General features: G+C 44.7%; 1 protein-coding gene across 1 annotated transcript in view; it reads right to left on the bottom strand.

Moving 5' to 3' along the window:
• Positions 1 to 13,117: 13,117 nt before the first annotated feature.
• Positions 13,118 to 23,300, bottom strand: part of BCL2 (BCL2 apoptosis regulator) — a 183,024-nt gene continuing 172,841 nt past the window's right edge. Inside the window, exon 3 of the mRNA XM_027118704.1 lies at positions 13,118 to 18,455. Within this exon, the coding sequence (XP_026974505.1) occupies positions 18,321 to 18,455 (135 nt within the window). The 3' untranslated portion in view covers positions 13,118 to 18,320. The remainder of the gene's footprint in view (positions 18,456 to 23,300) is intronic.

The following is a 23,300-nucleotide window of genomic DNA, read 5'->3' on the forward strand; positions in this document are numbered from 1 at the left end:
GGGTAGCAAAAGAGAGGCAAGGGCCGAGCAGAAAGGCATCTCAGGGCTTTCCTGGTGGCGCAGTGGTTGAGAGTCTGCCTGCTGATGCAGGGGACACAAGTTCGTGACCTGGTCCAGGAAGATCCCACATGCCGTGGAGCGGCTGGGCCCGTGAGCCATGGCCGCTGAGCCTGCGCGTCCAGAGCCTGTGCTCCGCAACGGGAGAGGCCACAACAGTGAGAGGCCTAAGTACCGCAAAAAAAAAAAAAAAAAAGGCATCTCAGAAGGAAACAGAACTCGGCCATAGAAGAGGCCTTGGGCGGAGGAAAGTGCCTAGAGAGGTGACACCATGAGCAGAAAGGAAGCTTTCTGGAGGGGAGGCCCCCAGGAGGTGAGAAATGACTTCAGGCTGGGACACCACGGCCGCATCTCCCAAAGTGTGTTCTGCGTCCCCTGCAAGGAAGGACCTACCCCTGGTTGAACTTCAGGAGCCCTGGGTGGAACAAAGTAAAGGGTCTTCATCATGGAACTTCTCATAGCCTTTGATAAACCAATGTGACTCGACAAGAGGGGAATGTAAAATGTGGTATTTCTCAAACTTATTTGACTTATTTCTCAAAGTGTGGAGCTGGTGTTCCACAGAATACTCTTTGGGAAACGTGGGTAACATACCAACCTGGAAATTCGGGTGCAGAGCCAAGGCTCTTGTTACACTGACCTATTAAGTTTTCTTGTTTGTTCTGTTTTCTTAATCGTGCTTTGTCCCCTTCTAGAAGCTGTGATTCTCTTCCCTGGAGTCTGCAGCTCAGGGAGACTTGGGGTCGTGGGGTTGCTCGCCGTGTGACTGGAGAGCAGGCAGGAGTGGTCCCACCTGGGCAGCGGCCCTTCTCTAGGCTTCCTGAGGACGGGGGTGACCTTACCCTGCGTGGCAAGCCCGTGCCAACCTTGGGAAGGGCTCTCCCCAGCTCCCCACCACATCTGTGTGCTGGTAGATGTGGGAGAGCCCTGCTCTGTCCAAATATCATTCTGCCTCAGGGGAGATAACCAACAGGGACTTTAGAACAGCCTGGGGGCTACGGCCAGATCGCAGTAAAAATAATCATCTGACTTCTTTGCTATAGAAGAGAGTTCAGAATAAGAAGAATCTTGGATTCCATCCAGGTGGTGTTAGTTACAAAGGAGCCAGAAGAACCGCAGGAGAAGATCTCACTGGTGCGGCAGTTCTGGGCCCTCGGGGACTGGACGATGGTGAAACCGGGGAGTATTTAGGGAGAAGGATGCGTCTGTCAGCATCCTTACTGGTTGCACAGCGCCCCATGGCGAGTCCCCACTGGGGACAGAAGGATTGGCTCCAGGGACGATTCAGCAGGTTGGGAATCTGGAGACCAGATCTCCTAACCCCAGTCCAGCCACCGATGGGCTGGCTGACCCCAGGGCAAATCACTTTGTGTGGTTTCCTCATTTGGAAAGAAAAAAAAAAAGAGATAAAATCTGATCTACCTCCCAGAGATTCGGGGTGGTTTCTGTTTTGCTTTTTTGCGAAGAGCAACTAATAAAAATGATACCAAACTCCTCTGAAAATAAATACAGGCTCTATGCGTTTCTAGCAATAATAGCACGTATTCTCCTTGGGATCGTGGCTCAACTTACCACGATAAAATCGCTGGTAAATTTCTAAAAAGTTACCCCTTTGTGCACATACCTTCTCCATAGAAAATGGTTTTCTGTTAGAAAAAGTTAAAGGACACTCCAGGCCTTTCATTTGGGGTTTATGTATTTCTTTTCCCTCGTTGAATAACACTCTCTTTCTCCAGGTTTCATTTTGGTCATATTTCAGAAATGGCTGAATTTCAGATTCTGAACACCCGCGCAAGGGAGGGCGAATTGAGAAAAAATAATGCGATTAGCAGATAAGTAAACAAACATTTTAATTGAGACTCAAACTGTAGAAGTACTTTGGGCAGTATGGAATTACATGTTTCCATATTATTTGTTGATTTGCAGGAAGCCAAAACCCAGAAGGTTATATTAAAGGTAATCACCTAACTCCATGGGGCCTGGAGAGTGTTTTTCATGTGGCAATTTAAAGGCGAGTGATTGTGCAAAACACAATGGCACAAAGGAGTGTTTCTGCTGCTTTTGTTTCTTTCAGAAAGGAAATTAGCTCTGGGGGAGGGCAGAAAAGTACCATATTTCAGACCCCTACCCTGTAAAAGGGAAATACCTTGAGGGACCTCACTGATCCCTTAGGAAAGGTGGATTTGAGTCTAACACGGAATGAGGTCTTAATGCAGGTTTTATGTTTTGAGAACCAGGTCTCTGGCTCTTAGGAGTGCTTCTAAGTTGAAAACTTTACTGTATTTGATTTTTTTTTCTTTTTGCATTTAATACATATTTCATAGACTTCTGTCTTAAAAGATTTCTGATTGATTGGCCGCAGGGAGCCAGCTCTCTTATCTAACTGGACTAAGTTCCCACCTTCTCTCCAAAAACCCAGAACATCCAGGAAGGCCAAACAGATCGTGGAAGAAGTTGCTCGGTTCTTTCTCATCTGATGTCATGAGTTACTGAGTGGTAACTGGAAAGTGCTCACCCAGTTCCTCTCTCCTTTCTCCACTGGATGCTAAGTGGGCTCGCCGTCATAAAGCAAGCGTGTGGTTTACTGGGCCTCGCAGCCTTCCCTTCCTCGCTCAGCTGGAAGTGTCTGAGAGCAGAGGCATAGCGCCCTGTAGTCGTAATAGCTAATCGTAGACCCAAGGCCACTCAGTCCCAGAACGTCAGCCTTTACCTCACTTGTAATTTTCCTTATGTCAGTTTGAACCCCTTAGAGTTGCCCGGTCCAATGCATAGCTACTAGCCACATGTGGCTATTTAAATTTAAACGAAATAATATTAAATGAAATTTAAAATTTAGTTCCTTGGTCACACTAGATGCATTTCAGGTGCTCAAGGTGGCTGCTGTATCGGACAGTTCAGATATAGGACATTTCTGTCATCACAGAAAGTTCTGTTGAATGGCACTGCCTCAGACATTAGCCAGAGAGGGACTTCATCTTTGCTGAATTTTAAGAAACTGAGACCCAAAGAGGTTAAATGACTTTTCCAAGGATTCCCAGGAATTTACGAAAAATATATTTCTTGGCTGTTTTGGAATCCTGAGGATATCCTATATTTCGATCTTGATTTTTAAAATTTCTACATCAAATGCATATTTGATTTTTGCAAGCAAAGGAATCTAATATAACGATGGTCTTGCGGTATAAAAACACTGATTCTTTTTGGAGATGCTCAATCAACCTGTTATAGTTAATTATGTCTAAATTATTTTTCCTGCTTTTAGTGACCTGTGAATTTCACAAGAAAAAGGAAGTCTGGATTAATTTTTGCAGAAACATTGCTTTATTTATTCCCTATCCTGGACTGTGTTAGTAATATTGTTATGCTACTAAAGACACTCGGAAAACTGGAATCAATTACATGAGAAGGCCGGGGAGTCACAGGACCCATCATTGTAACATCCACGGTCAGTTAGCATCATTGGTCAGACTCAGGGTGGGAAGACAGTGCTAGAGACTTACCACACATGTGTGTCCCAAATGTTCTTCGTAGACTCTTAGCTTCACTTAGAGCCAAAACAGACAATAAATGTCTCTCTCACTCAACTGTGTCCAGGATTTATGCAGTGCCTGGTGTGAGATCTCACTGCGGACAAGAATTCACCTTGGGTGGCAGGGCTGAAGCCTTGCTCAGGTGCAGAAACCAAATGCAAAGAGCCACAGAGCACTAGAGGTGGGGAGTTCAGGACTTGGGGACTCTTGAAGAAGGTCCGTCCAGAAGAGGGGCCCAGAAACTCCTCTGAGAGCCACCTTTCCTGCTAGGCTCCCTTGGATACAAGGAATTTATCCCAATGGAGATCAAAGGGGATTCTGGACCACTGTTTTAAGTTATTAATTAAGTGAAATTGATCTGCAATTATTTCAAAAGCTAACCAAACCATGGTATAGAGAGAAGATAAAAGAAAGAATCTGGGCTCACCGTAGCTCTTATTAACTTCCTCTTTGTAATGAATACCGCTCCTTGTGTTCCAGCGAGCCCTTGCCTACCCACGTGCAAAAAGGAAACACCAAAGAAAGCAGCAAGGCATCTTCTCTTGTCACAGTGAGTTGTGTTTCTCTAACTCTGGGGCTTAGACTTGTTGACGAAGACACCATAAAAGGCTGATGTGCCCCTTGCGTGTGATTTTTATCGAACAGACACCGAGTATTGGGACAGTGGAAGAACTTCTGGCCAGTGTATCGGGTGAATTACGTGATAAGAAGGTGCATCCCAGAATAGCAAACCAACTGGGGAGGACTCAGAAAACAGGAGACCAAGTCCAAGAAGAACAGATGAGGCACAGAGCACCCATCAAATACCACAGGGCGGGGCAGATAAGGGTCAGAGCCCAGAGGTGGGAGGATTAGCAAACCCAACAGTAGTATTCTGGTCTCTAGTAATTCTGCCCGGCATGGCTGAGCAAGGGCTCCCTGAGTTCTCTCATAGTCAAGAAGGAGGGTTAAAGTAGCACAGAAGGCAAGGCCTTGCTGGCAATGTCAAGAGCATCTTCCTCCTCTCAAGGTGAGCCCTTCTCCTGCCCACACTCAGCCTGGACATGTGCTATGCGGTTTTTGGAATGGGTCTTCTAGTCCACAGCACCCTGACCAGCCAGGGTCTAGTGCATCCATGCTCTTTGGAAATGATTATCAGTTAAACCAGATATTCTTCCTAACTCCTGATGTATTTTAATGAGGAGATGGAGAGAGAACCATCTGTAGAAAAGGCATCATCCCTGTGTGCTCTGAGGACAGAGCATGGGAAGAATCTTAAAGGCTCTGGAGTGGGAGTGAGGTGTGCACGGAAGATGCACAGGAAGCAAGATGAAATGAAACCAGAGGAAATGGCTAGGCTGCGGCTGGGAAGTAAAGGCTGAGCTTTGAAGAGGGGCAGCTCTGGCACCAGACCTTGACCCTGCAGATGATGGTCTCCCTGAATGCCGGGGCTTCTGGATCGAGGCGCGTGGATGGCTGGGAGCTGACCGTGCGGGCTGGCGGTCGTGGGGACCAACATGACTGGGGAAGTGCAGGGGTGAGGATTATGCTTTACACATGTGACACTGTGCTGAGTTTGGCCTCGAAGGCATTACTGGTGAACTCAGAAAGGGAAGTCTGATGTAGTTGGAAAACTCAAACCTCAGCTCCACTACTATGAGCTGTGATGCTTTGTGAAAATAAATTAACCTCTCTGAACCCTGGTTTCTACTGTGGTAGGCTGAATGATGACACCCCCCCACACCCTCCCGAGACGTCCACATGCTAATCTCTGGAATGTATGAATATGTCACCTTATATGGTAAAACGGACTTTGCACGTGTGATTAAGTTAAGGCTCTTGAGATGGGGAGAATCCTGGGTTGTCCGGGTGGGTCCAGTGTCATCATAGGGTGCTTATGAGAGGAATGCAAGAAAGTGAGAGTGAGAGAGGGGTGTGATGAGGTTGGAATGATGCAAAGAAGGGGCCATGAGCCAAGGATGTGGGAGGCTTCTAGAAGCTGGAGAAGGCAAGGAAGTGGAGTCCCCCTAGAGCTGCCAGAAGGAACATGGCTCTGACTCCTTGATTTTAACACAGTGGGACCTATAAAGTGCAACGATAATGGTACCCACCGCATAGGTCTGCTGCGACAGTTTAAATAAGACAGTGTATCTAAGGCACTTAACAAAGTGGATGTCAAGTAAATTGTAGATGGTTTTATCATTTGTTTTATAAAGTCATATTATGAGAGCCAGGGCTGGATCCCACTACACTGCACTAAGCCAACTTGGCGTGGTTGGAAGTGGCTGCATCTCTTAGAAATTATGGTACAGCATCTTAGGATTGCTGGAACCCAAGGAGTTGCTTCTGAGTCCTTTATCCCAGAAGGCTTTGGGGACCCACAGACGTGTGACTGAAGTCCTGCGTTCCAGCTCCACACAGCCACGATCTTGGTGGCATTTGAAGGGCTGCAGGTGCACCTAAGGCACTCAGATAATGTGACAGTGGCGAATGAAAAATGTCACCAAGCCGTGTGGCTGTGAAGTAGGCAACTGGCGGGTGTGGATTTCAGAGTAAGAACATACTCTGTGCTCGTGGACATGGGCATGGATGAATTTGGTCACATGTGAACAGATCAGAGTGACAACAACTGTGGCTGAGGGAAGCCCAAGACCCTTCTTGGTTTCTGTCTTTGTGGAGTGTATGTACACGGCCTCCCCACGAGTAGGGGATGAGTGTGATGACATAATGACTAAATTCTGTTCGAACTTGAATTAGTTGTGGTACCACTGGGTGGAACATAGGGGAAGTAATTAGTGAAGGCAAATGGGAAAAGTCCAAAACTGGAATTTTGTTTTTAAGTAACACTGGGCAGAGAACCATTTAGGAATGAAGACAGCATATTTCCCTAGTCCCCTGCGCGCAGATCTCACTTTAAAGAAAACAATGAGAAGGTAAATTTTTTTTTTTTTTTTTTTTTGTGGTATGCAGGCCTCTCACTGCTGTGGCCTCTCCCGTTGCGGAGCACAGGCTCTGGATGCGCAGGCTCAGCGGCCATGGCTCATGGGCCCAGCCACTCCGCAGCATGTGGGATCTTCCTAGACCGGGGCACGAACCTGTGTCTCCTTCATCGGCAGGCGGACTCCCAACCACTGTGCCACCAGGGAAGCCCGAGAAGGTAAATTTTAAGTGGTGTCATGGGAAATGTCAGAAGCTAATGTTACTAATCTGAAAGCTATCGGGGCAAGGAACTATCCAGGCGGTTATGGGGTAGAGGTATTGCAGGAACTCTCCACAGACGTCTCAAATTGTTGGTCTTTGAAAATAAGGTCCACGTGCAATGTTCTCTGCAGTGTCATTGTCAAGATCGTTACTAAGTTTATAGCTAGGCATTATCAAGATGGATTCTCATGATGAGTACCTGTCTCCAAGGACCACAGTTGATTATTATCCTGGGGGTCATGTATCATTCTCTCCCTTTCTGTGTCTCTCTCAGTAAATAGAAATGAAAAGTCAAGGTTTGGGAATAATTAAGAAAATTGTTGACCTTGTAGGTAATTATAGGAATTTGCTACTTTGATTCAGCTTCCTAATATAAATCCTTACTCTGTCTTTGTAAATATTGCGGGCCGTTATTTTCCGTGGCTGCACAGCCTTTAATCGTTTGGAATAATAAATAATGTGAATTTCTATTTTGGGTGGCACCTCAGCCCCTTCACATTCACCATTTTGATCTTCACGCCGCTGCCTCAGCAGGTTGGTAGGACATGACAGGACAAACGGTGCAGTTCTGCTGAATTGAGGAGAAACCTAAGGTTCAAAGAGGTGGAATGCTTTACCCAAGCTCCTACTTCTAGCCAGCCACAATTTGAATCCAGATCTTCTGATAGCAAGTGTTCGAAGCCCACCATTAGGGCTTGAAATACTTTCATTGAACATACCGCAATCTGGTTTCCCTTCTGACCTAACAGCAGATGTTTCAAAAGTAAGAATTCTTTTGGGAAAGTCTGGAAAAGAGGGTTTGAGGTGTTGCAGGAAGGGGGACCCCTTCCAGGGCCTGCCTGAGAGTGGGCCGTTGCCTAACACTCAGAAATGAACTGTCCGAGGAGACACACGCGCTGACAAAGCAAGAGACTTTATTTGGAAGGGGCGCCTGGGCGGAGAGCAGCAGGGTGAGTGAACCCAGCAGGACTGCTCTGCCACGTGGCTCGCGGTCTCAGGTTTCATGGTAATGGGGTTCGTTTCCGGGTTGTCTCTGGCCAGTCATCTTGCTTGGCCCGTAGTTTGACTCGGGGTCCTTCCTGGTGCCGTGCACATCGCTCAGCCAAGATGGATTCCAGCGAGGAAGATCCTGGGAGTTGGTAGGACATATGGACTGGCGTGTCCTCTCTCCTTTGGACTTTTCTGAAATTCTTCTGTTGGTGGTAGCTTGATAGTTCCGCGTTCCTTACCAGGAGCTCCTGGTGTAAAGTAACTCATGCAAGTGGTTGCTTTTGTGCCTGGCCAGGGCGGGCGGTTTCCGTCAGTGGTTCCCCTAACAGAGGCAGTCGGAGAGAAAGATGCTTTTCAGCCTTCCCAACTTAATTAGCATGGGGTTAGGGGAAATGGGGGCAGACAGAGGAAGAATGCATTTTACAGGCATGTTGTTCGTGTGTGGGCGCTAAAACATCCGTACACGGAGTCTAGAGTGGAGCCATTCAACGTGGTAGCCACCAGCCCCATGCGGAGATGGAGCCCTTGAAATCTGGCTCATTTGAATTGAGATGTGCTCCAGCTGTCAATTCCACACCAATTTCAAAGACTTCATGTAAAAAAGGATGGAAATGACCTCAGTCATTTTCATATTGATTATATGTTGATATATTGGGTTAAATAAAATGTTATTAAAATTAATTCCATGTACTATTTTTAATTTTTAATGCGATTACTGGAAGATGAAAAATCACAAATGTGGCTCACATTTTATTTCTGTTGGATGGCACTGGTCCAGAGGTTTCCTGTTTGGATAAGAGTTGGTAGGTGAGGGTAAGTGAGGCCAGGAGTCCAGCTGGGTCTCAAAGAGGACAGAGAGTCCTACAGCTGAGGGCCAGGGGAGAGCTGGTCCACCCTGCCCTAGGGAATGGGGCCTTATTATGCAAGAACATTAAAGAAGCAGCAAGAGTTCTATGTGGCAATTTCAATGGAAACATTTTCACTCCTGAGACCTAGTTTCTTCCTAAACTCCACCCAAGGCAACATGGATTATTGCTTCCTGGAAACTCAACTAGGGGACTTGAAAGTGTCTCATATTAAAAACAGAAAAACCCAAGAAGGAGACAAATTATATTTCTAAAAACTTTTAGAACAAATGCTTGCTTGTGAGAAATAATTTTCCTATAAATATTTTATTCCTCCTTTTCTTTCTTTTGTACCCTGGCTGAGGAGTTCCACATGGACACAGGAGATGATGTTCCCCTTGGGAGAGAAGATCAAAGCCTCCCTGGGTCTACTTGCTGTTGAATTCTCCTCACGGTCTTTGCAGCTTCTACTCCCTCCTGCTTGCTGGGCTCTGAGATGAAGTGGGCTCAAAAGTTTGGAAAAACAGAGAGAGAATGCAGGAAAAAAATCCACAGCTACGTAGCATCTAAGCCAGTTGTTTCAGACAGAAAGTTCCAAATCTTGGCTAGAAAGAGAGAAATGTTTACTTTTTTTTTGTCTGTGGGAACCTGCCCCTAAACAACCCACTTTGAAAGAGAATGTGTAGTGATATAAACAGCAAGTTAGCCTGATTGATGTAAGATGACCCCAGAAAACAAGGAGCTTATTCAATTGGGCTTGATAAATATTTTATCAAGAAAAAAAGGAAAAAAAAAAAAAAAGCCAAACAGACAAGACACTAGATAGAGAGTTCCTGAGGCTAAGGACTGGGTCTTAATAATTCCTAAATCCTAGAGCTCTGTCGCACACCTGTCCTAGGACTAGAGCTCAACAGACGTTTGTTGGACCACTGGATCCACTCATCAGCTTGTAGGAGAACAGTCAGAGTTCTCCAGGGGGTGAGAAAAGAAAGAAGGAAAGAACAGGCCCTGATTGCTTTGGGAGTTGCCTTTCCTTATAGATGTGGGCTCAGATATTTCAGCAGCATAGATTAAGAATGATACAGGAACATACAACCAAGGACATACAGACAAATGACAAGTGGGGTAAGATGGGCAATGAGCTGCAGTTCTGTGGTTTTTTAATGGGAAAGAAAAAAAAAGGAATTTTAAAACACAGATTTGCAACAAAAATAATACATTTCAAATTGACTAGCCTCTCATGCTTTTCTATGACAGAAGTGAGCCTGTGCATTTAATTGAATTTTTGTGACTCTAAGGCTTTGTTTTTATTTATTTTGTTGCTGGAATGAATATTTATTACAATTATCATTACCCAATTACCTGCTGGGTCCTGGGGGGAGGGAATGTATCCTCTGCCCCTCCCCCATCCATCTTGGAGCTTCCAATAAAGTCCAGGGGGAGTGCCTAGAGGGGTAGGCAGGGCAGGAGTCTTCCAGCAGTTGCTGATGTTCCATTAAAAGGAGTTTGAAAAGGCATTTACCACCCTTCCACATGTTCAAGTTGACATTTAACTTTTAAAATTTAAATATAAATAGTTGCAAAGGATTTTCTTTCCAATGCATTGTGAATAGTATGGGAAAGAAAATTGTCCCGAAACTATCTGTGGCAGAACTTTTTTTGTATGATGTAATTTATAACCCCTTCCGTGAAGTAATTATGATTCTTGATAAAATGCTTGAGTAACTTCCAGATAGACTTTAATGGGATTAAGAAATCCTGAGAAGTTAGGCTTCCCCGTTCACTATCTTAAGACACATCAGTCAGGCTCTGGGCATTCTTTGGTGGTGGGACCACTTTTTTTCCCTCTGGATTGTCTCTGACAATCCCTGAATTGAGGCCAGTTTGAAATAGAATTTTGACACATACTAATAACAAGTTTGTCTGAGAAGTTATTTTAGCAAATGACATTGTACAAATAACTTTGTTGCACCACTTTTTCATTATAGACAGTGGAATCTAAATACCATAACAATAATCATGCATAATACTCAGCATCAATTACATGAAAAAACAGGAACAAGTTATTTTTTGACCCCAGGAAGTTTTACATTTTTCCTTTTCTTCCCTAAAATTCATATTTCTACCCTCCATTTTATCCTAATACGATATGTCTTACAACTGAAAGTTTAAAATTGGTTAACCTGTCATAACTTTCTACAACGAAAGTAAACTATGAATTTTTGTGACCATAAGGCTTTACTTTTTTGTTCCTAGGTTGAATAATTGAATAATTACAATTATTATTATTACCCAACTAATAAAAATGTACAAATATATTACACATTTTGATAAACCGTTATTAAATCTAAATTTTAAATTTTATTGGAAATACAAGTGTTAATGAGATAAATGGGGCTGGTTTATCATCCTCCCCCTCCCCACCAAGAAGGACAAGTATCTATAAATAGAAATGACCTGTTACGAGAAAGAGCTAGGGTTCACCATCAAACCCATTCTTTGTTTTTTTGTTTTTTTTTTTTCCGGTACGTGGGCCTCTCACCGCTGTGGCCTCTCCCGTTGCAGAGCGCAGGCTCCGGACGCACAGGCTCAGCGGCCATGGCTCACGGGCCCAGCCGCACCACGGCATGTGGGAACTTCCTGGACTGGGGCACGAACCCACGTCCCCTGCATCGGCAGGTGGACTCTCAACCACTGCGCCACCAGGGAAGCCCTCATTCTTTGTTTTTATGGATGTAAGCTTCGAGGAGAGCTGTTCACATACCAAGTACGAGGGAGTGGAAGGAGTTTTGTACAGTAATGTTACACAACTCTGGATTTCTGAGTTATATTCTGAAATCATATTAAAAAAAAAAAAAACCCATATCCTGCCAGCTTGACACGTGGCCCTCTTGACTAGGTGTTCTTTCACCTTTGTTGAAAGCAACCAATTGGAGAAGTGATTTGCAAAAGGATTCGTTTCCCAGTCATTAGTGTCTAATACAGCCCAAGGATTTCACATCATACCTTTTGGTAACTGAAGGGTTTTAAATCCCCAGGACAGTGCCCAGAGGTGTGCAGGTAAATTGGCTCTCTGGAAAAAAAAAAGAAAAAGAAACAAGAGGGGGGAAAAAAGCTCTATTTTGTATCTTGTGCTCGTTTCCATGGTGTAAATACTTCCACCAGGGCCGATTTCAAGCTACCAAACTTGACTTCGCTGGAGTTGGGAAGAGACGGGCGTGATTGGCCCCCGTGGCCAGGGCAAGGGAGCCCAGCACAGGGTACAGTGCCTCACAGCCAGATTCCGGGAGGGACCTCTATGTGCGCCTCTGTTTTGTGAGCTGTGACAGATGATTGTGAAAGGGAAGGTGGGAGATGAGAACTGGCCTGACCTCAGGACAGAGCATCCCTGCGATGCCAAGAACGTTGATTCCTTTAAACACTCCAAGCTTGCTTACCCCTTGCAAATGTGGTGCCCCAAGGCTCCATGTGCAGCCGTTTGAAGACCACTGATTGAGAAGAGAAGCAAGGGCCTGGGAGGCAGCCGGACCACAAGCTCAAATCCTGCCTTTGCAATTCACGAGGTTTGAGGACTTGGGCATATTAACTTTTATGAGTCTCAGATTTCGTCTATAAAATAGGAGAAGCCAATACCCACCTTCCAAGGTAATAACTGGTGGTGTTACGTGTACAGGGCTGGCAGCCAGCAGATGCTGCTATCGGAGTCCTTTTAATTGAGTTGAAGGGAAGACCCTTGGAGGATTGATGCCTTCCTAGGGTAGCAGTGTAAGAGGGAAACATAGGTGCCTGGCTATTTAGGATTTCTGTGCTCCAAAACAAGTGACTGCTTTGGTTATCTTCTTTTTTAATTAATTAATTTATTAATTAATTTATTTATTTTTGGCTGTGTTGGGTCTTCATTTCTGTGCGAGGGCTTTCTCTAGTTGCGTTGAGCGGGGGCCACTCTTCATCGCGGTGCGCGGGCCTCTCACTATCGCGGCCTCTCTTGTTGCGGAGCACAGGCTCCAGACGCGCAGGCTCAGTAGTTGTGGCTCATAGGCCTAGTTGCTCCGCGGCATGTGGGATCCTCCCAGACCAGGGCTCGAACCCGTGTCCCCTGCATTGGCAGGCAGATTCTCAACCACTGCGCCACCAGGGAAGCCCCTGCTTTGGTTATCTTAAAATGCGCACTTCAAACCAGAATTTTTAGCTTCTTTCTCTCCTTTTTATACCATCTTTCATCTTATGGAACAGAGGTTGGGATCTTCACTTGGTCTGAGGGAGTACACCCGGCAGCAACAATGGGAGTAGAACTCAAGGCTCGTCCACCTTGAACCAAACCAGAAGGGTTAGTAACGAAGAAACAAAACCTCCTTCTAAGGTGGCTTCACCTGTTGAGCAATCCCATAGCCTGGTCCCCTCAGGGCTTCATAACCAGTCAGGCTCCCGGTGGCTCTGCTGGCTTGTTAAGAAGGTCTTTGAATGACAGGGCAAAATCACATCACCGCATCACAAACAATTCCAGGGCACAACCGATATCTCACACTGTACTTTATTTTTCTTCACAATATTAACTGGACAGACAGAGAAAGTTGAATGGCAGTGTGGCTTTCCCCAACAATACAAAGAAAATGCTATTATATTTAATGCTGGCCAAGCAGAGACTTACTTTATCTTAACTATCTAAAGTACACTTATCATATAGTTTTTTGTGTGTGTACAGTGTTGCAGGATATCAGCCACCCCTAAGAAGTGTCCATCTTAAAAACAGCCCATGGAAGGGAGAAGTGTGAACATCTTGATAACAAAAGCTTTCAATACAAAACCACTTTTTATACACTTATTTTTATTGAAAACAAAAATAATCCCAGTAACTCAAAACAAAAGCAAAACTTGGTTGAAAACTTAAGAAGATAGTATAATAAACACAAGCTTCCTCCAAAGAAATGTGATCGGCTATCACTCCTTTAAATGCTACCCCAGAGGCAAAAACTTAATGAAATGAGCTGGCTGGAAGGCTCACTGCAGATTCCCTAAAAGGTCTAGGGACACGGAGTTACTAATATACTATAGTCATATTTAGTAACAATCCCAGGATTTTTTGATTAAGCCTTTCCATCTTCCACAAGTGTTTCTGTCTGCTGAGCTTACCTTGGGACCCAAAACAACCTTGTCATCGATAGGATATATACGGCCTTTCAGTTATTTTTCTGGGGTAGTCATGATGAATTGGGGCAATACCATTCATACTCCATCTGGTTTTCTTTGTGCCCCGTGGGATGCATATTTCATGGTTGTCTAAGGCCAGTCCTATGAGCACAGACATGGAACAGGATGACTCTTTGGGTAAGGATAAGGAACTTGTATTATTACTTACCCAGTTCAGTCTCACTTTTCTTCTCCCCGTATTGTGCATAACAAGTATTTAGAAATAGATGTCCCTACCAACCAGAAGGTTTTCATTAAATATCCTGTTGGTTAAAATTACAAATTTATTGTTTAAGTGGCCATTAGACACGCCCAGGCTTGAAACTGAAATCCTTACCATTGATGGCAGATGTTTACAGGAGTTTTGGTTCATCTGCATATTGCCGCACAGAGCTGGACTTTGAGTTGTCCTGTTGTCTCTAGAAGCTAAATATACCATAGAGCTTGAAAATGTTTCTTGTTTGTTGCATAAGGTCCTTCACGGAGGCATCACACTGACCCTAGTGAAGTTTTCACTTGTTTGCATCTCACATCCTACAGTCCTGGCTATTCTGAAAGCCTCCGCACCCTGATCCAATCTTGGGAATGTTTTGCTCATTTGAAAATTCTTCCTCCCAACCCTGCAACAAATGTCCTTTGTCCCATAATAATTAAAAAAAAAAAAAAATCCCTGGGAAGATTCAAATTGAATAACAATAAAGATCTGATTGGAACCTTCATAAGCTTAACAATGTAGAATTGTATTTCTTAAAAGTGTGTAACCACATTTGTCTGGGCTGCAAAAGACACCACAGAATAAGATCAGAATAGAATTTCAACTGACTCCCTAATTTCCTTAGAATGGCTTACATTTCAAGCCCTTCCTGTTTTTTTCTGATAGAGGAGGTGTCCATTACTAACTATAAGTGATAAGGAAGTATAAAAACAGCCGCTGCCTTAGAAGTACAGTCGAAATTAGAATTTAAGTTCACATGTATAAGTTCATCATTTTAGCGTAAGTTTAATTACAATATAGACAATTTGCAATTCTGTTTATCCCATAGATCCTCGATGCAGAACACCCAGACGTGTGTTGGGACTGTCCTACATATTTATGTCTAATCCTGATTATTAGAACTCCTCTTGATTTATGATCACTTCCTAATTTCCCACATTGGGCCAGGACTAGGTCTTTAAATGATAAGCATAAACATTTTCTAATGAAATAAAGTCAAATCTTAATGGAAGGTCATATCTGAACAGAGATAAGTGAGCTGGGGCAGAGGCTGTTGGTTTTTGGCTTGAACTATAGCAAAGTGCTTCCTTCATTCGAAATGTGACTTTAAGCCACATCTTAAGCCTGCAAAATCTGAGATGAGCTGTTTGCTGCAGAAGATACGAGCTGTCATTTTGATCTCTCTGTCGGGCTGTCTGTGCGGCGAGGGCCTGGGAGGACCCAGGAGGTTCTTGGGTGCTTTTCTCCTTGTGGCTTTTTTTAGACCCTCGACCTCCATTTGGAAAGTGCACGTGCTCTATTGAACCCTGACCTGGGCCAACATGTGCACCACGCTGATGGTAATTCAGGTGTGAATCCCTCCTCCACACCTGTTAGGTAGGAATGGGTCTCTGCTGTCCAACTGCAAAGTAATTGAGACAATGCAAAAAAGGAGGAGAAAAAAATGACTAGTTGAGGCTTTTATATACATTCATTGCTTCTAACATGTTTTTAACAACAAGAAAAATGCAACTTCAACTACTCTTAGAGAGAGTGTAGCCACAATACTGTACAGTTCTGGGGTCAGGTGACCGGGAACATTTATCATTAAAACCAGATAATGTAACCCCACAGCAAAAGGAAACCAGTCAGAAATTAGCCCCTGTGACCTTTTTTATATATACATTTTTAGAACACTCTGCTAATCCCAGCTTGAACAATAACAACAACAACAACAAAAGACAAACAGGCTTTATATTAAAAATGTCCGTGTTCTTCATGGTTACTTCTAAAGCAGCTTGGAGGATCTCGCCACTTGGAGTGTACTGCAAACCGACTCCATTAGAATGATCTTGGCAGGATAGCAGCACAGAATTTGATATTCCATATTCCTCACTTTTGACAATGTAAACCTTTCATAAGATAATATTTTGTTTAAAAATTAGAATCATTCAAAGGTCTGATCGTCCTGTTCCCTGAGGCCCGCCAGGGAGGTCTGGCTTCATACCATGGGTTTCTTGCTTTCTCCGTCTGGGGCGTAAGCGCCACTGCATTTCAGGAAGGACCTGAGGACGGCCACGGAGAAAGGCCCTATGGAAGGAGGGTGGGAGGGCTCCAGACAGGTCTCCGTGGAAACGGGCACGGAAACCATCTCTAAAGGGCAAACCATCGGAGCCAGAATTTAATCCCCTGGTCATCTTCCATCTGGCTTTCCAGCCGAATGAACCTCATGGGTTTAACCAAACATGTATGCAATCCTAAATGATGTGAGTTAAATTCTGATTTGGCCAAGGACAAGTAAACCTAAGCAACTAGGTCAAAGGGACAACAGATACGTCCCTCACAATAAATAATTCTGTTGACATGGAAGTGGACGTAACTCGGTTCAAGCAAAGTGGCTGGGTGGCCAGCATGCTCCAGGTTTTCTCAGGTAGCTGAGACCCAGGGCTTATCTCACCTCCTCAGAAATGCTTTTAAAGAATTAAGAGTCAAAAACCTCAAATGGAAAAAATGATCATTTTTGCTAACAAATAGTGTAGAGGCCATAACTAAATACAATTTTTTAAAAAGATGCTGAGATGCATGTAATCTTTTTTTTTTAAAGCAGCTTTCGAAATATCAACCACAGCATTAAACATTGAACATGAGTACATTCCAAAGTTAATACAGATAAATGGTATATAATGCAATAATGCCACAGTTATTCCACGTATGTCTCAAGGCTGATTCTAAACTTGAAAAAATATTTCTAGTTTATGAACTGGAGATTTCACTTCTTTTGCTACTTCTCTAGCGTTTTCCAGCACTGATTTTTTTTTTTTTTTCTTTTTTAACGCCCCAGGATGTACAGATAATCCCCACATTCCGCACCTGGAACTTTTTCCCCCCCTCTGTCAGGTTTTTCAAATAAAACCAAACTACAATGACAAGATAATGTTTTACATCGTAATTCCACAGACATAGGTCAGTTAATCCATTTTAACGCTTCCTTTAGGATTTATGACCCTCCCCAAAGTCTTTAAAATCTTGCCTTAAGCTGCACAGGCAGGCTGGCAACCGCACAGCCAAGGCGCACGCGAGCGTTTCCCTTGGGGGGCGGGCTCCTCAGCCATCGCCACCTCCCTCCGCGAGCAAAGGCGCAGTGCCTGTTTCCTTCCCTCCACAGTGATCAACGCCCGAAGAGCCTTGGCTCCCGGGTTCCACGCTCCGCGTGGAGAGGCGCCTAACCAGGGGACCCCAGGGTAGCAGGACCAGGCCTCCTGCCGTCTTTCCTTGCCCGCGCGATTCTGAGCTCCGTCAGCTTCCAGGCATTCGCAGACCACACCGCTCTGTTTAAAAGCCCTCGAGCAGGCCAGCGAGTGGCCAGGCTGGGTTCCAGGACGAGGTCTCCGAGCTGGGGCAAGGCAGAGCCGACCGCGGCCTCTTGCGGACAAGCAGGCACTTGTGGCGGCCTGATGCTTCCTGATGCCGAAGAAGTCACCGAAACGTTCACTTCCTCGCATTCCAGAGGATTCTGTTTCATACACAGGCAGCGCCAGTATTTGGAGGGGAGCGTATCCAAAATATATGAATATACACGTCGGGGCTTAAGGTACTGGATGATATTGTATAAATTGCTAAAATGCTTCTCGGCACAATTGGTAGCTTAAAAAAATACTTTCCTATGGTTTAAGGGCATTTTTCCCGTCACTGTCCTTCGGGGTGGAGATCTTGGCAAACACCAAATCCATCTGAAGTTTCCGATGGTTTTCTTCCAACCGGGTGTGTACCATATGCAAAATGCCTGTTCTTCAGGCCAGGGAAGAATGGTCTCCCCTCCAAGGACCTTCCCTCTATTAAGAACACAGCCTCCAGGGCAAAAAAAAAAAAAAAAGGCAAAGAAAGCGAACACCTTCTTCCTAACCTCCAGCAGCCAGAAACCCGGCTTCTGGAACAGTCAAGTCCTTTGTCAATTTGTTTGCTTTTCAGATGGTGAGTCAGTTGGGCCAACAACATGGAACAGAAATCCGTGTTTATAGGCACAGGAGACCAGGTGGAGCCATCCAGGTGGGGCTTAGTAATTAGCAGTAGGGTTTCCAAAGACATGTTCAATGGGACTGTCTTAAATAAATAAATCTTATTTTTCTTAATAATGTAAAAAATAAATTGTATTTCCCTTTGGCAGTAAGTAGCTGATTCGACGTTGAGCCTGAAAGCTGTTTTTTCGTTGTTGGTGGTGGTTTGTTTTTGTTTTTAAGAGACCACAGCTTCGCTTCATGGTACATCAGTGACAATGCATATTATTTCTACTGCTTTAGTGAACCTTTTGCATATGTGTTTGTGGCCGGCTTGTGGACTTCACTTATGGCCCAGATAGGCACCCAGGGTGATGCAAGCTCCCACCAGGGCCAGACTGAGCAGTGCCTTCAGAGACAGCCAGGAGAAATCAAACAGAGGCCGCATGCTGGGACCGTACAGCTCCACAAAGGCATCCTGCAGTGGGAAGAGGAGGGAAGGAAAAGAATATTAGAGCGGCACAGACAGAATGCCAGATGACAGGGAGAAAGGCATCTGAAGTGCCTGGGCACCTTCAGGAGGGTGAGGGGAAAGGTCAAACGTACTTTGGGGGCAATGATTTCAGACCCACTCTTTTCACTTTCATTCAGGAAATATTTTTTGAGACCCTACTTATATACCATACACTGTAGAGATACAGCAGTGAATGAAATAGGCTAAAAGCGCAAAAGCTTTGACCCAGTGGAGTAGGATAGACAGTAAACAAAACTACATGTTTCATATAGTGTATTAGAGAGTGGTAGGTGCTAAGGGAAAAGATAAAACAGCAAAGGCAGTTAGAAATACGGGAGGCTTTGCAATTTTAGCTAGCATGACCATTTGTAAAAATAATTTTTAAAAAAAACCCAACTACTCCTTTATTGAGTGCTTGCTATATAAACAGATGCCTGACATGCATTATTTTATTTATTCTTCATACCCATCTTATGGATTCATTTTCTTTGTTCTTGTGCTGTAGGAAAAAAGCTGAGACCGTTGAATGCTCGTTTCTTAGATTTGTTGGGGAGGATTAGATTCCATGTTTGGGCCCAATGAGTATCTGGACAATTCTAAATATATCTGAATATATAAAGCAGTAAGTGAAATGTTCCCTTGGTGTGGTTAATCAGGCATGAAGAGGAAAACAAGATGTAGCTCCAGTTAGGCCCTTCACTATGGGAGATGGTGACATACGGAGACGTCCCGCATCACTGTGTGGAGGAGGGTCTGACGATGTTTACTGTGTTTTTGTCTGTTTGGGGCAAGTACTGCAGTAGAGGGACCAGGTATCATCTTTGTCTCTCCAGTGCTATGTGTGGTCTTGATACATGTAGGTGTTTGAGAAATGTTTGTTCAATTAAAGAGTGAAGTTTTCTGAAGTCGAACATTGGTTTGAATTCTGTGTTTGGCCTAGTACTTCACCTAGATGCTTACTCGGCCTTCTTGAAATTATTCCTTTTGTATACAGAAACCTCTGGACATCTTGCAGTAGTCTCGAGAGTTTAAGGCATCATTAGGGAATATTCTCATGTAATTGAATATAAACTTACACAATTATTTTTCATGACTGCATAGTATTCCACAATATATGTTTATATATCTATATCTATGCTGTACTTTATTTAACCAGTTCTTTATTTGGGTTGTTTTAAACTTCTGCTCTCATAAACAACATTATGATACAGCTTTATACATAAATTCTTGTCTACTTGTTTGGATTTTTTTAGACAGATTCCCAGAGGTGAACTCAGTTGACCAATCATCAGAATTGCCCCCCACAGTCACGAAAGGTTTGTGTGGAGCCATCCTCACTGGTTGCCCTGTGACCAGTGGCACCTTTTACAAAAGGCAAACAAGAGGGAATTCCCTGGCGGTCCAGTGGGTGGGACCCGGCACTTTCACTGCCGAGGACGTGCATTCAAACCCTGGTCGGGGAACTAAGATCCTGCAAGCTGCAAGGTGTAGCCAAAAAAAGAAAAAAAAAAAAAAAAGGCAGACATGGGTTTAGGGCAGTGGGTCTCACTGCGGTGGTCTTGTCCCCCAGGGGACATTTGGCAATGCCTAGAAACATGTTTGGTAGTCATGGTCTGGGATGGGCGTGCTGTTGGCATCTAATGGGTAGAAGCCAGGGATGCTGTTCAGTATCCACAAGGCGCCGGACAGCCCTTACCACAGAGAATTATCCACCCCAAAGCGCCAACAGTGCTGAGGCTGAGGAGCCCGGCGAAGAAAGGTTTGGAAGAAACTCTGTAATCACGGCCCAAGGAAGACCCAGTGGTCCATCTAGTGTGTCAACAGCTTTGGTCGAATTAGTACAAGATTACTTAGTCTAGACAAATAACTTCTCCCCATGAGTGAGCTATACCTTCAGATGTACTAGATTAACTTTTACCAGGAGAGGGCGCAAGGGTTTTCTTCTTTCTTAATCTATTGTTAACATTTTCAAAGTTTGAGCCTTAGCAAGCAAGGCAGTAGACATAAATGAAATATGTGCTTAGTGCCCTTAGCGCAAAGCTGAGCTAACACTCACGGCTGTTTGTCAAGACACCTCCCGCCTTCCCTACATGTAAGTGGGATAAATGGGGCAGAAAGGGGTCAGGACCTATTTAGAGAAACTGCCTCTTGCAAAGTGCATCTCAGGATCCCACAGACACAACAGCAAACGTCTAACAGCCCTCCCCTCTGTGCTGTTCTCCCTGAGGGATGGGCAGGCCGGAACCCGCAAGAGCCCAGCCAAAGGGCACCCCAAATTCCTCAGAGTACCAACACTGGGCAGTATGCAATTTGGCTTGATGTTGAGAGGGGTCAGTGGTTGGACCCAGCATCCCTTTAGTTATCAATTGAGTTTTCTGTGGCAGAATATGAAACAGGCTAAGGCCTAGGCCATCTGACCTTTCCAGACCAGGAGCCATCCTGGGAAAGTGGAGGAAGCAGCGACAAACTCAGGCTGCTTTGTCTGGTGCACAGTACCAGCAGGAGAAGAAACGCCTCTCCAAATACCCCCAACTCTCTGGGGCCAGAATAATTCCCTCTCCCAAGACCCAGCCCCTCACATTAATAACTATGCTTCTAATGGACCTCATGGCCCATTTCTGATGTGCAGTATAAAGAAAAAAATCATTTCTAAAGTGGAATGAGCTAAAGACGCATCTCTTAACCCAAAGAATGAGCACAGAGACGATGACGCAGCCCCAGGGATCTGGGAATTAGCTCTGAACTCGGGGGACAGGGTCTGGGTGAAATCCCAGTTTGACGTTTTATTGCTTATGACCTTGAACAAATTACCCAACCCTGAGCTTCATTTATTTCACCCATAAAATTGGTTGTTGTGAAGATAAACGTAGGTGACTGAAGCCATTTGTAAATGTGGCCCAGAGTGTGAACTAGTGGAAACAGTACCTTGTTCTCTGGCCTGTCTTCTTGCTAACCTGCTACATCCCTCCTAAAACTGCCCTTCCCTCCAGATGGTCTACTGAGCCTGCTAATTTCCAGAAACAATTTACTAGCTCCCTCTAAAGTGTCAGCTTTTGGTTCTGAAGATGCTTGGTGATTTCTATAGAAACTGTGAATTCAAACGTACCTGTCATGTGTTCTGGTGATAACACACGCCCAACTCTACTTCCTCGTAAATTATTAAGTCAGGTTGTAGGGCTGAGGGGCATTCTTTAAACCCCCTGAGATGGAATCTGGCTCCTACGGTTTGCCCATCTGTGATTCTAAAGTGCAGAGCAGACCCTGTTGTTTCAGGACTGAAGATCCTAAAGCTACTTTCATGGAGAGTCTTCTTGCTTTTTCAAACATCCTGATTAGGGTGATTTCCGAAGTCTGTTTGAACAGTCTGTCATTATTTGTTTAAGTTTGAAAGCTGTTTTAAATAAACACATGCTCATTTTATGTATTAAAAGCAACAAAGAGGGAAAAAGAAAACCTGGGCCATCGTCATGTGATTCAGACAAAATCCCAGCCTATATGTTCAGAAGGCACGGCAGCCCTTGCTCATGTCAGGACTGGCAAGGGCTCTGCCTGACCTCAGGGATGGGCACAGCAAGTCCCCAGGGAAGGGTCCTTTCTTCTGTTGGCCTCTCACATCATAGAGAAGGCAGGCAGTGCCCCAGCTCTGCGTGCTCTTTTGCAGACAGCTTCCCCACAAACTACAAATTCAGAGGCCACAGATGGTCTGAGTCTGAGTTCCACCCAGGGCTGGCATCAGTGGGGCAGGGCGGCCAACATCCCAACCCCGGACCCTGGCTGCAGGGTTGGAAGTAAGCCAGGGAGATGTGGACGGGACAGACGGATGGGAACAGACCAGACTCAAGACTCCTAAGCCAGGGAAAGTTGGGGGGAGGCGGTAAAAGTATCATCCCTCCTGCACTGGGACCACTCTCACCCGCTTCTCCCTCTCCCTCCCTCCCTCCCTCCCTCCCTTCCTTCCTTTCCCCTCTTCCTCTATTTCTCTCTCTCTCCTGCCCCCCTCCCCGACACAGACACACACATACAGGTCCCTCAAGGCAGCCCACCCTCCAAAATTTTCCTTTCCCCTTCAGAATCTTTCAAAAAGTTTCGTTTAAACCTGATTCCAAATAAAACGAGATTTAAAAACGAATCAGATTGGCCAAAACTGAAAAAGAATACTGAGTTCTGCTGAAAAGGATGGGGTAGGGATGGGGGTGGGAGCCCCAGATACTCTTTACACAACTGATAGACTCCCAGGTACAGGTAAATGGAGAGACCTTTCATATTTGGCAATGCGCAGCAAAAGCTTTAAAAATATTGTCGTTTTGTTAGTAATTCTACTTCTAGTTATTTATCTTGAAAAAATAAAACGTGAAAACAAAAATATCTGAAAATATGATAATGGAATATGGGTCGGTCACTAAAAATTATAGCCTATATTTATTGGCAAGGAGAGATATTCTCAACATAACACTGAGTGAAACAGGTAACAACGAAACCAACGTCCGCAAGTCCAGGCCCCTGGCTCCATGCTGGCTCTCATTGCTCCTTGCACCGTGGGGAAATTTAATGTGGTCTTGGTTGGCTATAGACAAATCAGGACTTCAGCTACGTTCCACAATCTTTGAGCTGACTTCTGTGGATACATTATATCATCATGGGAGACCCTAAGCAGGGGAAGTCATCCCGCTATCAAAGAGCTTCCAGTCTAGAGAGGGGATGCCTCTTTGTGCACGGTGAACTGAATTAAATGGAGGTGTGCTGCCATTTTCTACCCTGCACAGAGCAGGAGGTCCTGTCGGCAGAACCAAAAGAAAATCAGATGGTGCT

This window comes from Aethalodelphis obliquidens, unplaced genomic scaffold (genome assembly GCF_003676395.1).
Source record: "Aethalodelphis obliquidens isolate GAN/ISIS:26980383/991018 unplaced genomic scaffold, ASM367639v1 scaffold19, whole genome shotgun sequence".
NCBI classification, from domain to species: domain Eukaryota; kingdom Metazoa; phylum Chordata; class Mammalia; order Artiodactyla; family Delphinidae; genus Aethalodelphis; species Aethalodelphis obliquidens.